Consider the following 14,734-nt stretch of genomic DNA (forward strand, 5'->3'; position numbering starts at 1 on the left):
AGCCCTGGACTCAAACGTTTAACAGGAAAATCAGACCTCAAAATGTGTTTGACTTTTTCACCGTGATTTCCTTTTACTTGAGTCAGGAACCACAGGCAGTTAAAAGACGTGGAGGTAATTTCAAGGCTTATGTCGGCCAGTTTCCAAAATCATGTAACTAAATGCACCCTTTTCTCTTTCCAAGAAGTCAAGGTTTTGATAAAAATTTTAAGCCACTGGAGAAGCTACTACGTCCGTCCTGTGGGGAATGTCTGTGAAGAATCTTACACTTTCATCTTCCAGCCATGCCCCCAGCTCATCTTCACCTATGAAGCTGCTTACGGAGAGAACAGGCTTCTAAGCGTATAAGATGAAAGAACAGACTTAAGAGTTCAGCATTTGTAGTGGCTCCCTTTTCTAGACACACAGTATTACAAGTAATAACAGGGACTTCCCTTGTGGTCCAGTGGTTAAGAATCTGCCTTCCAGTGCAGGGGATGCAGGTTCGATCCCTGGTTGGGGAACTAAGATCCCACATGCCACGGGGCAACTAAGACCTGATGCAGCCAAAAATAAATAAATTTAAACAAAACAAAAAACTATAGTCCAATAAAATTTGAAAAAAAAAAACAATAACAAAACGCAATCACTTAGCACCAGAGTAAACCAGAGCACTTACTGTTAGAGGCACAGCCCGGTCTGTTCCCAGCGCTAAGCGTTTCCTAGGATTGGTCTGCGTCCCAGTGCGATGGTGGGTAGGGTCCAGATCTCACATCACCAGTAACAGAAACGCCCTTGTTGCTGTGACCGTGATGCTCTGGGGAAGGACATGAACACGAGTAATGAAGTACTGATCACTACGCTGTTACCAAAACCACTTCCGTGTTCCCTGAGTTTAAACTTACCAGAAAAGAAAAGTGACTCCATGGTTCAGCATCCAACACAGCACCCCAGGGCTGGGTCTCAGGCTGACACCTGCAGAATGCTGCAAGTCCTAAAAGCAAGCAGGCGTGGCTGCGCCTCTGGAAACAATCTTCCAGATTTAAAGGGTTCATGTCACCGTGGAAACAGGGTGAATCACACACGAACACAGACACAGGGATCAGTCAGTACAGTGTGTCTCAGCAGTGAGATACTTTCTTCCAGGCCCAGGAGCAATTTAAACTCAAGTAGTCAACTCTATAAACTAATGGAAGAGAAAGGAGCTCTAAAGCACCAAATAATCCCAGACTATCTCTTACAATACTTTAAATTTTTCAGGGACCTCCCTGGCGGTCCAGTGGTTAAGAGTCCACGCTTCCACTGCAGGGGCCACGGGTTTGATCCCTGGTTGGGGTACTAAGATCCCGCGTGCCATGTGGTGCAGTAAGTACGTAAATAAATAATTTGTCATAGCATCTTTACCTGCCACAGTTTTACATTAATACAGTAAGCCGTTTTAATGCAGTTTATACATGTTTTGGTGTCAATTTTTCCAGACCAAGTCAGATACACTTTCTTGGTCATAAAGCAAGATGACCCGCTCTTCTCCGCAAGCCGGCGTCATACAGAGATTCCAGCCTTGAGCACATCCTGGCCACCAGGACTCGGGCACATCCTGGAAATTGGTGCATTTTACATCACAACCCTCGTGGACAGAATTGACATGTTCTGAATTAAGAGAACGTTTCATCCTGCTTTTTAATTATTTGAATTAAGTGATGGTTAAGAGAACAAAAGATGTTCGGCATCACCGGAAGTCCAGAGACCCCTCTGGTGTACTCAGACCGGCTGCTCGGGAGCCGGCACTGACTGCTGGGCTGCTGCTCGGGGCTCTAGCCCCGGAGCCGCTTTCGTTCTCCAGCAAGTTCACCAGCTGTGCGAGTGGGCCTTTGGGTGTTGCTAGCTGTTTGCAGAACCTGCAGTCAAACCACATAGGTACGTACTTAAGATGACAAGGCTGATGGTCTGGAAGCAGCCCTCCCGAGTCGAGGCAGGGGGTTACTGTGTGAACAGAAAGAGGAGTCCTCAGTGTCTTCAAGGCTCCTTTTATTACACCCTCTGGTGTCTGCTCCCAACGCTGCCTGCAGCAGTGCACCACTCACAGAGCTGCGCTTTGCTGCTTCCCCCAGCGAGCACAGAAGGCCAACGACGAAGGGAAGCGGAGCCGGGATAACCCACAAACCAGCTGTGCGGGAGAGCAGAGGGACCTCACACAGGACGAGGGTGTCAGCACGGTGACCGTTTCACCACAGGACTTGGGAGGGATGATGGCACCAGAGTCCATAGGACACAGACCTCAGCCAGGGAACAGGGGAGGCAGAAAGAGGCCCTTTTGACCTGAAGAAGGAAATGAACAACTGGGACAGCAAGAAAAACACAGGTCTAGGAAAATGATCAATTGTCTTTTCCTTCGGTGCTGACCAAGAACCCAGCCACTTAGTACAGTTCTCTCACCAGAAATCGTCCAGACTTAACGGGGAGGGGCCCGCCTTCTGGCTCTCCCTGGGGAAGGAGGCCAACACTTGCTCTAAACAGCTCACGGGAGGGTGCGGTGTGGCCATGAGGGGCGGACGCCTGGGTAACAGCCCCCTGGGCTACAGCAGCGCTTGCGGTGTAGACGGGACGGTGCAAAGAAAGGGGAGATGCGGATCAACACTTCAGCAACTGACTTCCCGATCAGGTCGCGCTCCCAGGACGTGTCTGTCCGAGTGGGCGCCCCTTGCACCCCGGGGGGCACAGACGGGCACCTGTCCCCACACCACCCGAGGAAGTCATGGAGACCCTAGTCCAGCAGGGTGGGTCTGGAACCGCCAGGCGCCAGGTGCAGGCTGGGAGAGGCCCCTGGTGCGGTGAGCAGCTGGGATAGACTGATGAACCTTGGCTGCCACGTGCGGTCCCACGGAGCTGGCTCAGCTACCTGCCTACCTGCAGCCTCCCCGGGGCCCGGACCGCCCCACGCAGGACAAGGTACCTGCCGGTACCTCTGCAGGTTCCAAGGATGGGAGACGCCGGGGAAGCCCTGGACCCGAGTCAGAACCTCTGACTGCCGCCTGCCGCACACATGCCAGACGCCTTCGGGACAGTAGTGACCCCAAGGGGGTGCGAAGGGGGAGCGTGATGAGGGAGGCCCTCCGACAGCCCCTGGCGTGTTGTGACCGCTCAGCCCCTCTGCTGAGACGATAATGACCACCCTTGTTCAGGGAAAGGAAAAGAGACGCTCCCTGAACCCAAGCCCAGCTCACAGCCGACCCTTGTGGGGAGTGGAGAACAGGGGGGCTCCACCAAGGACAGATCCTGGTCCTCTGGGGAAGAGGACACATTCTCCTGGCATCAGGTGTGTTGCTGAGACTTGACATGAGATACTGCCTGCATGGAACTGGTCCAGAGGCTAGAAGCTGTTTCTACAAAGTGACCAGACAGCCCCTCTTGATGAAATTCTTGGTAAGTCTGTGTAAACAGACATAAGAAATTGAGAAGAGGGGAAAAAAATCTTACCTACAATACCTTTCTTTCATTTCTATAAAACATCTCAAAATAATTTTAAAATTCTACGGGTATGACATTTGTCCCCATGTCAAGCCTTCAGGGAAAAGGCAAGGAACAGGCACAGCTTTTATATTAGCAGGAATCAGCAAGAGACTGAGGAAATGAATTTCTATGGGAAATGAAAAGGGGCTGTGGTCCAAAAACCACATCTCTGGCTCCTGTCCCCCCAGGACACACCCAGGTAGAGAGACGACAGGCGAGAGGAGGATCAGCCTTTGGGAACCAGATGGTCAGCAGATGGCTCTTCCTCTAGAAAGCTTTCTGGGGGCATTGCTGATGCCCGTAAGGCACACTGGGGCTGACTGGTTTCTGAGGCCCCGGAGTTGTCACCACTTTACTACAGAGAACATAAACTAGCATTCTTTAATTCTGGTATTTTTCTCAAGAAACCTTCAGTGGCTTTTGCCAAGTGATCAGAAATCATTACATTCAATACAGCAGTTAAGAGTTCTGCAGGACCTACCCACACAACGGTTCAAGCGAGGGTGCCAAAAGGGCGCGAGGCTGAGTTCCACATCTGCCTCCCACCATCACCCTCCCTCTACCTCAGACGCAGATGTTCCAGTCCCACCAAAAAGGGGGTGGGCCGCTGAGAAACAGTTTTTAACGTCACAGCAAAACAGGGGAGCCGCTACCACCGCAGTCCTTACTAGGCGCTCCCTCCTCCTGTCCACGACCAGAGGGGACGCTGAGGTCCTCCTATCACTTGGGAACCCCGTGCTTGAAGGCCACGCTGTCTGGGTCTCTGCTGAGTAAAGCGTGGCCCTGCCTTACCCCTCCGCCGTGGAGAACGCAGACCTCAGCAGACCTCAGCCTCTGCAGCGCAGACCTCCCGCCAGCCGCTCAGAAACGAACCGGCTCGGGTTAGTGCTTCAGTGCGTTCAGCCGATGGGCTTGAGGACCCAGAGTTTACATGGAAACACTGGAAAGAGAATATTCTATCAAAAGGGAAGAGAAGGAAGACAACTCAGCAGCTCGCTCTCCCCCTACGAAGCAGCAGTGCTGCCGTTGGAACACACGGAGGAAAACCCCACTTCCCTCACCTCTGGCCCCTCAATGAAGGACACCCAGACCCTGACCAACATCCCTCCCCAACAAGACACAAAAACTCAGAATGCAAGACACACTGCCTGGTAAAGCTGCACAGACACACACACACATTCCAGACCTTTCTGACCAACTTCTAAACAGTATCGCTTTAGGAAGATTTAATTTAAAAAAATAAAAATTAAAAAATAAAGCACATTTAAAACATCAAGTTTTGGTGATCAGGATAGGTAAAGTAATTTTATTACAAATTTCAGGATTTAAAAAGTAACCTGTTACATTTACTAGGATAAATCTGAGATGACCTGTCTCGAGCACGTGTGTCCTGTCAGTGACACTGACCTCAGGCATGAAGAGACGCGGTCCCCCGTGAGGGGTGCGGCCAGCGGATGAGGCTACGCTGAGTCTCCACGGGCACGTGCTGACGGTGATCATGATGGTTTGTCACTGTGGCATTTGGGCCGTAACGAGCTCAGTGTAAGCCTCCGTTATGGAACTCTGAAAGCCGAGCTAGAACCTCAAGGGCAGCCTCTCTTTCCTGCTTTTTACTTCGATGATATTTAGGAGACTTTGTGTACTGAATGAGAGTTATGGTTCACTGGCCTGTAAGCCCACGTGTGGAAACCCTTATCACCTGGCAAGAGACGGCCGAGGAGCGGCCTGACTGGGAAGGAGGCTGAGGCCAGAACCTGGGAATCACACTAGTTCAGGTCATGGACAGCGATGCCCAGCAAGAGAGACGCTGCCGGCCGGCGAGTCCCTGTCGGCTCAAGGGTGCCCACAGACAGAAGGGCTGGAAGCAACCTCGATAGGCCAGCTAAGCCACCCTCCGGCTTCCGAATGCGGAGACAAACTTGCCCCGCGGTCACGGGCAGGGGCCCCGGGTCTCTTCTCTTGTACGTTTAAAGACTAAAGGCAGCGTGTTTACAAGGGGAACTGCAGGAAGCATCGGGCGAGCCCTCCGCACGGGGCCTCGGGGCACCCTGGGGCGAGGCGGGCAGGGCAGTACCTGAGAGGCGGCTGAGACCCGGCAGAGCACGTGGGCTGCGGGACTGAGGGCGGCAAGACCAGAGGGGCTGAGAGACCCCGGGCGCCCCCACGGGGACCCTCGCCCTGAGACTGGCTCTCACGGGACGACGTTATCCCCGGGGGGCGTTTGGCAGCTCGGGGAGACGCATGGGGTGGGGCTGTCACCCCAGGGAGGGCGCTCCGGGGCTGGGGGGGTGGGCTGCGCTGCGCACCCACAGGGCACAGGCCCCCAGGCCCGGGAGCTACCCAGGGGCCGTGGACGCCAGGCGGGGGACGCTTTACACACAAGACCCTGAACCTAGCAGGCGCCCAGGCCCGGGACCTCCAGTCAGACCACCGTGTGCAGCCTCCAGCTCAAGCCCTAACACATGGGTCGGCCCCCTGCCCTGCGGACCCAAGTCCTCCTGACCCCAGAGTGTCCAAGGGATGTCCAGCCAGCTCCTGGCCGCTCCAGTCCAGCTGACACGACTAAACCCTTACGCCTTTCTGTCTTCTCTCCGAAAAATCTACTTCCTTCTCAGAGCTAGTGCCACCCCAACTACCACCGCCAGGATGGCCACGGCGGCGGCCGCCCCTCCGAAGAGCAGGAGGGACTTGCCCGCGGGCGGCGGGCCAGCTTTCTCGCGGCCGCCCGGGGAGGGCCCTGCCCCCAGCCCCCCACGCCCGCGGGCCGCCTGCTCTCCGCCCGGCGGGGCTGCTGGGGGCTCCACTGGGGGCTCTAGCGGCGGGACCCCCTCCTGCTCCAGTTTGGCAGCTTCAGACGCGGCCGCTCCCGCCTCTTCTTCAGCAAGTTCCACGAACAGAGAGGTCGTGGGACTGGCTGTCTGGACGGCCGACCCCTCGGGGCCAGGCTCCCCGGCCGCCATCAGGGCAGGGGCCGCCGCGGCCGCCGCCTCCGCGCCCTCAGGAATCTCCTCCTTCTCCACGTGCACGATGTCAGAGTTGGAGGAGTTGTTCTCACTCTTCTCTCCGGCCCCGTTGCTGTCCAAGCTCTTGACTTCTTCGGGGTCCACCGTGACCTGCTGCCACGACTCGGGACCCAGGGACACCGGTGGGCTCTCAGTGCGCCAGCTCTGGCTGCTGGACAGCGACACGGGGAAGCCCTCGGCCTGCCAGGACGCCGTGGCGGTGGTCGGAGACTCCGGGGGGCTGGCGAGCGTGGAGCCGCCACTGGGCAGGATGTAGATGTCGTTGCTGTCCTCCGCGGCGCCCGCGGGGCGCTCCTCGTCCTCCGGCTCCAGGGCAAAGACAGCGCCCTAGGAGATGAGGGGGGCGGTCAGTGCAAAGAAGGGGAAACAGATCTAAAGTAAATGTAAATCTGGAGGCAGCCCCTTTCCTAAACTGAACTTCCAGGGGTAAACGCACTGTTTAAACCTACAGTTTTTGGACTGAACGTGTTTGCTTGTAGACCAACAGAGGAAGAATTTTTAACAAGACGGTACTCTGACCAGTTTCTTCAAAGCTGAAAAAGCAAAAAGCTGATTTATATTCTATTCAATGTATACACATTTAATGCAATAAATAATGCAACGCAGCGGAGAAAAAGGCAGCTTCTGCCCTACGGATCTATCTCTCGGCCGGGCTGGTGCCGTCAGGAGCCCAGACGGGGAAGGACGCGTTTTGCTGGCAGCTGGGGTGGGTGCGGGAGCCTGGCGGAGGGACGTGGGAAGAGCCGGGAAGTGCCACCGCCCAGCAGAGGCCCAGAAACGTCAGCCGGGGGTGGGAAGCAGCCTGCCGTGACCAGGGAGGGTGCTGGAAGCAGACGCCACGGCCCTGACTCAACGGCACGGGAACGGTCATTGGCACTCGGTCATGGATGAAGCCGCCCCGACGATGGGGAGGGTGCAGGGCCGCAGTCCTCCCGCCCTCCTGGGGGTGGGAGCCACACAGCAGCAACACGGCCACGGGGGCTCCAGGCTCCCTGCGGGGGCTGTGTCGGCTCCAGTCACAAGGAAGAACATGACTCAATTTTGGTTCTTGACAAATGCACGATCTAGACATGAGGACCGACACAGGAGGCACACATTTCACCGCGACACCGGCAGCCCTAAGGCAGGGGACGCACGGGGACCAGGAGGTTCGTGGCGGAGACGGACAGGAAGTCACCCAGAGTCTGGACGACACCCGCAGATGCTACGGAGTCTGCAGAGCAAATGCAAGCAAACTAATTCCCACTTTATTTTGTGATTACGGCCGCCATTTATATGAAGTAGAATAGTTCTGTTCTGTAGTCAAGACCAGAAGCTTTGCGGTCACACTCGAGTTATCTGGAGATAAGGAATATAATCCCTTGTGTTCCCTACCCTTAGAATCTCCTCAAAGGGAGGGCCTGAGGGTCAGAGGGACCCACGTGCTCACCAGTGGGAACTCCCACCAAGGGCTAAAAACAAAGCCTCTAACAGCAAGAAGGATTTAAAAAGCAAAAGCAAAACAAAGGAACCATAACAAAACAGGTAAAAATTTTAATCCTCAGAAAGGAGACCTTTTGCTACTTCTTATTTAGGGCTCGAAGCCAAAACAAGTGAAATGGAAATTTCACAAGTTGCATGGTGAAGAAATGAGGGAAAAGTTAACAAACTAAAACAGAATTTAGCATACAACTACTGTTCTCTTTATTTTTAACAGCTCAAAGCTGAGAGTCAGGAACATTCTTCGTCCCGTATCTGGAAGACTTCTTCATCCAACCAAGATACTGGATCAACATGGGTGTCAAGTGACAGCTCTGGGGGACGATATGGCCCAAAAGCCAGTTAGACTTAGTTGCCTTTTTCCTTGCTGTCATGGACTCTCTACCTTACAACTTATTTCTGTATTTGGGACGTGATTATTTTAATGATGATTCACCAAAAATTTTGTGCTTTTATGTAAAAAGTTTTAAAGAAAGAATAGAAGATCACTGAGACTTTCACTCCTGGTCATCTGAAGCAAAAATATAAAAATAGAGGCCTCTCCCTTGACAATTACTGTCATTAATGAAGACTAGGCTTTCAATAAAAGATAAAGCACTGTTTTGGGTAATACTTTACCTAAAACTTAGCACATTAGGGGACTAACATCTACAAGTAGCCTTAGATCCATTCCAACAATTTAAATAATTTTTAGCACAAAATATGTATATTGCTGGAAACAGCCATCTCCTTAGTCCCACTATACAAAAAACAGAAAGGAGTAACTTCAAGGGCTCAAAAATATAAAACAGATTGGGACCAACTAGAGTTTACATATGCACGGAGGGGGAACTCCCTGGCGGCCCGGCGGTTGGGACGCCACAGTCTCACTGCCGATCCTTGGTTGGGGAACTACAGCCTGCAAGCCACACGGCGTGGCCAATAAGTAAATAAATACGTACAAAGAATCAGAAAACTATATTTTGTTTAAACACCTGAAGCCCAGAGAGATCAGGTAACTTGCCCAAGGTCCCTCAGCTGCTGTGAGAATTGGACGTCAGTGTCCTTTTGAAGACGTCACTGAAATTAATTCATTTCACTTTCACAGATAAGGAAACTAAAGCAACTGAGATGGGTAAGTAATTGGCCTGAAGTCCAAAGCTGGGACTGGATCTAACCAGGCCGCTTACCTGCAGGGCCCACGCTTTCGTCAACTGTGCTCCCCTAACGCTCGAGCCCAAGGCACCCCCAACCCCGGACTTCCACACTGGTGCTTTTTCCTCAGTTTACAGCAAGAAGCAAATGGAAAAGGTTATTCTTGGTGTTTTCGTAAACAAAGATGTGTTCATGAAACCCTTCAAAGAAAAAGGGAAGCAGAGAAGAAACTGAACTACGGAGGTAAAGGGACTCTCGTAGAATAAACGTAAGATAAAATGTAAGCATAACCTTGGTTTTAGTGGTAGGAACGCAGTACAAACCGCTTGGAGATCACTCAAAGAACCATTTCGAAGTGTGCAGCAGTGCTTCACCACGTCTGTATTAACCACGTTTGCTTCGAGTTTTGTTTTGGTTCACACCAGTTACAAATCATTCTGCCACTTCAAGCAGTGTTTCACACGCAGGGTCACAGGTGCCAATGAACTTAACTGTTCCAGCTGAGGACGCCAGGGCCGACTCCCAAGACCCCACTCCCTGGTAACTCAGAGACCCACGTCCCCTGGCGTGTACCAGCCAACCCTTATCACTACGATCTCTCTCTCAAGTATTCACCGGAAAAGACAAACACAGATACCTTGCTTCTCTACATTCAGCCAAACAGGGTACTAACGACCAAATGCCTCTTAGATCGCTATTAACCTAAAATAAGAAAAGAGAGGGAATTCCCTGGTGGTCCAGTGGTTAAAACTCCACACTTTCACCACCAAGGGCCCGGGTTCGATCCCTGGTCTGGGAACGAAGACCCACAAGCCTTGCAGCGCAGCCAAAAAAATAAAAATAAAACAAAAACAACAAAAAACCCCAAAGAAAATACTGTGAGAGAGACTCAGAGAAGTAACGTTCCACCTAATGTGATGACCAAGACCACAAAGAATACATTTTAAACACAGTGCAGTACACACGCACATGCACACGCACAAATAAAACAAACAGATCTCATGAAACACTAAACCAAACCCTTACTACACTGAAACTACTTCAGTTGCAAAACCCACTTAACTGATTTTAGATCACAAACTGTGTCACCTTCCACACTCTGTTCTAACCAGTTCTGACCTAAAAGTTCCCAAGAGACAGTCTTCAAACATCCTTGATTAAAACAAACTTTTTGAGGTTTGCAGTTCTTAAAACAGAAACGAGAAGCTTCAAGTCAGAAAAAATAGACAAAAATTAATTTTATTCAAACTATTTAATATTATTACAGATGACATTTCCCCCAGTAATCCTTCATGTAATCTAAATGTTTCACAGTAAGTATTCAGGTTAGCACATGCCGCAGGAGGAAACCCAGGAGAAGCCCGCCCCGCGGTGGCCCCTTGCGGGCTCGCAGGCCTAGCAGCAGGGGGTGGGCTGTCCCGGCTCACAGCCGTCTGTGCCTGGCTGTGCCCGACTGCTGCCCGACAAAGACAGTCACCACCAAAACTCGAAGGAAACTTCAATCAGACTCGAGAAGCGGAAAAACACACACTCTTAGGGATGCATCTGAAAAGCTGATATTTGTCAAAATGTAATGTTCTCACAGAACACTTTTTCACACCATCACTTTTGTGAGCTACAGAAGCTGCTCTTCCATACTGTAATTGATGAAACTGAGGCTCAGCGAAGTTAAATGAATTCCCCCCAAAACTCAGGGCTAATATTTGGCAGAGTTGGGGCCACAAACAAATTGTGATTCCAATCAACACCCTCCATCAGAAATGGGCAGATCCAGCAGGCAGACAATCAGCGGGATACAAAGGACATCTACAGACCACTTCCATCCAACCACAGCAGGATACACCTTCTTCCCAAGCTCACAGGGAATATTCACCTAGACCAAATTCTGGGGCATGAAACATACCTTAACAAATTTAAAAGAACAGAATTATACTATGTCTGCGCTCAAACCGCAATGGAATGCAACTAGAAATCAATAACAGAAAGACAGCTAGAAAATCCTCAAGTACTTGGAGATTAAACAATATATTTCTAAATAACACATGGATCGAAGAATAAATCTCAAGAGAAATTTTTAAAATCTTTTTTTTTTTTTTTTTTTTTGCGGTACGCGGGCCTCTCACTGTTGTGGCCTCTCACGTTGCGGAACACAGCCTCCGGACGTGCAGGCTCAGCGGCCATGGCTCACGGGCCCAGCCGCTCCGTGGCATGTGGGATCTTCCCGGACTGGGGTATGAACCCGCGTCCCCTGCATCGGCAGGCGGACTCTCAACCACCGCGCCACCAGGGAAGCCCTAAAAAATCTTTTGAAGTAAATTAAAATACAACTTATTAAAATTTGTGTGAGACAGTGGAAGCAGTGCTTAAGTGGAAAGTTACAGCATCGAATGCAAACATTAGGAAAGAGGAAAGATCAAAAATCAGTCCTCTAAGCCTCCACCTTAGGAAACTAGAAAAAGCAGAGTAAATTAAATCCAAAGTAAGCAGAAGATAATAATAAAAGAGAGCAGAAATCAATGAAATTGAAAATAGGAAATCAACAGAGAAAATCAACAAAACCAAAAACTGGTTCTTTGAGAAAATAAATAAAATTAATAAGCCTCAGGACTTCCCTGGTGGTGCAGTGGTTAAGCATCCACCTGCCAATGCAGGGGACACGGGTTCAAGCCCTGGTCCAGAAAGATCCCACATGCTGCGGAGCAACTAAGCCCACGCACCACAACTACTTAGCCTGCGCTCTAGAGCCCGCGAGCCACAACGACTGAACCCGCAAGCCACAACTATTGAAACCTGCGTGCCTAGAGCCCGTGCTCCGCAATAAGAGAAGCTACCGCAATAAGAAGTACGTGCACCACAACGAAGAGTAGCCCCTGCTTGCCACAACTAGAGAAAGCCCACACACAGCAACGAAGACCCAACACAGAGAAAAGTAAAAATAAAGTAAAATAAAATAAAAAAGGAACTACAGACCCACACATTGCATAGACTTAAAGACAGGATATTTTTGAGACATTTGGAAATTTGAATGCTAACAGGATATTTGATGATATGAAGAAATTATTTTTAATTTTTTTGTGATGTGACAATGGTATTGTGATTTAAAATAAAAAAAGAACCTTTATTTTTCAGAGATACATAGTGAAATCTTTACAGATAAAATTATAGGATGTCTGGATTTTGCTTCAAAATACTACTGTATTAAGAGGGGAAGTGATCAGGATGTGAATAAAGCATAACTGGCAGTAAATTAATGACTGCTAGGACTAAGTGACGGGGGTTCATTATACTCCCGTGTCTGTTTTCATATATATACAAAATACTCCAAAAGAAAACTTTTTAAAAAAGTAAGTAGTGTAGAGAATTTAAAAAATTAAAATCCACTGTACCTTCCTCCAAAAAAAGAAAATATTAATAGCTCTATGCCAACAAATCTGAAAATTTAGGGATAATATTCTAGAAAGATTATCAAAAGTTGACAAGAAAAAACAGAAACCTTCCCTCAAAGAAAGTACCAGGTGGTTTTGAAGGAATGTTATAGGAAGCAAGGCACAGATGATCCGAGTCTCCTACAAACTCTTCCAGAGTACAGAAAAGGAGGAACCATTCTTCCCAACTCTAAATTCTTTTATGAAGCCAGCACACCCTTAAAACTGAAACCAAACAAGAAAAAGTACAGGCCAACCTCACTCATCGGGACTGATACAACTAAATGGTGGAACGATTAAAGGAAATTTAACTCACATTAACATCAGAAAAGATAAGGATGGATTCTAATACCAATTCTGTTAATATGGTGCTGATTAGTACAACACATTTTTTTAAAAAGATAGACTCATCAAGGAAAAAAAATTGACATTATTCACACACGGTGTGATTTTCTATCTAGAAAACCCAAAGGAGCCCAGAGATAATCAGAATAATAAGGCAGTTGGACAAATCTGCTGGATATAAAGTCAATGTGGAAAAGCCAACTTGACAAAGGAGCCATAGTTATGCACGACGTTAACACTGGGGAAAACTGGGTGAAGGGCATGTGGGGATGCTTTATCTTTGTAACTTTCTTGTAAATCTAAAATTATTCCTAAATAATCTTATTTTAATAAATAATTTTAAAAATTAGTAAGTCTGACAATATTAAGTGTTGGGGAGGAGGTACAACAACAAAAATTCTCATACTTAAGAAGAAAAACTCTTATATGCTGTTGACAGAGGGCAAGCTGGAAACCACTGTGGAAAACACTTTGGCATCATCTTGTAAATTAGAACATGTCTATACTCTTGGAACCAGAAATTCTACTCCCAAGTATATACCCAGAGAAACTCCTGCACATATGGATGAGACTCTTTCCAACAGCAAAAAGGGAGAAATGTCTACTGGCAAGCCTTAGATAAATAAACTACAGATAAATTGTGACATATTTACACATGGAAACCAAACGCCCATCAACACATCAACTTGGATCATGTGTTCTCAAAGGGGATGAAGTCGAGGGTTAAAACTGGTCTGGGGGGCTTCCCTGGTGGCGCAGTGGTTGAGAGTCCACCTGCTGATGCAGGGGACACGGGTTCGTGCCCCAGTCCGGGAAGATCCCACATGCCGCAGAGCGGCTGGGCCCGTGAGCCATGGCCGCTGAGCCTGCGCGTCCGGAGCCTGTGCTCCACAACGGGAGAGGCCACAACAGTGAGAGGCCCGCATAACGCAAAAAAACAAAACAAACAAACAAACAAAACCTGGTCTGGGGAGATGTGAGCAATCTTAGATATTACAAAGGCCCGTGGCCCTCCAAAAGGCCCCAGTACATAAACAGACTTATATCTGTGCTTTTAAAATTTCACGTGGGGAGGAAGGAGATGATAAGGATAAAAATGTCTAAAAAGGAACCTTAGGGGGGTGATAATGAAAAAACAATTGAGAAACAATGACCTAGGCGAATCTTAAGAATACAACACTGAATGAAAACAGCAAGTTACAGAAGGAGACATATTATACTATTTACATAAAGTTCCAAACATACAAAATAATATACTGTCTAGGGATATATACATATTAAAACTATAATTCAGAATAGAAGTTGCCCTTGTGAAGTAGGTAGGAACATGTGGATATCTAGGAGGAGTATAAAAGGAGACTCAAAAGTGTTGGCTGTGTTCTTTTCTTCGACTGGGAGAGGTGTTCATTTATTATTCCTCACCTCTAAAGTGTAAGTATATAAATGTTATTACATACTTATTATATAGTTTTTCTCAGTATATGTTATTATATACTTTTATATACTAAGTATACAGAAGTTATTTATATACTTTTTGCTAGTATGAAATGTTTCATAATTATAACCACTTAAAAATACCACACAGGGGGACTTCCCTGATGGCACACTGGTGAAGACTCCACGCTCCCAATGCCGGGGGCCCGGGTTCAATCGCTAGTCAGGGAACTAGATCCCACATGCATGCTGAAACTAAGAGTTCACATGCCACAACTAAGGAGCCCGCATGCCGCAACTAAGGAGCTGGCAAGCTGCAACTAAGGAGCCCACCTGCTGCAATTAAGACCCAGCGCAACCTAATAAATAAATAAATATTTTTTTAAAAAACACATGAATTTAGGA

At 48.8% G+C, this 14,734-nt stretch overlaps 1 protein-coding gene across 2 annotated transcripts in view; it reads right to left on the reverse strand.

Moving 5' to 3' along the window:
• Positions 1-4,766: 4,766 nt before the first annotated feature.
• BCL2L13 (BCL2 like 13) overlaps positions 4,767-14,734 on the reverse strand; it is a 62,364-nt gene continuing 52,396 nt past the window's right edge. For both annotated transcript variants that reach the window (XM_060111718.1, XM_060111719.1), the window contains one exon: positions 4,767-6,839. In XM_060111718.1, the coding sequence (XP_059967701.1) occupies positions 6,090-6,839 (750 nt within the window). In that variant the 3' untranslated portion in view covers positions 4,767-6,089. The remainder of the gene's footprint in view (positions 6,840-14,734) is intronic.

Source organism: Mesoplodon densirostris, chromosome 11, assembly GCF_025265405.1.
Source record: "Mesoplodon densirostris isolate mMesDen1 chromosome 11, mMesDen1 primary haplotype, whole genome shotgun sequence".
NCBI lineage: Eukaryota > Metazoa > Chordata > Mammalia > Artiodactyla > Ziphiidae > Mesoplodon > Mesoplodon densirostris.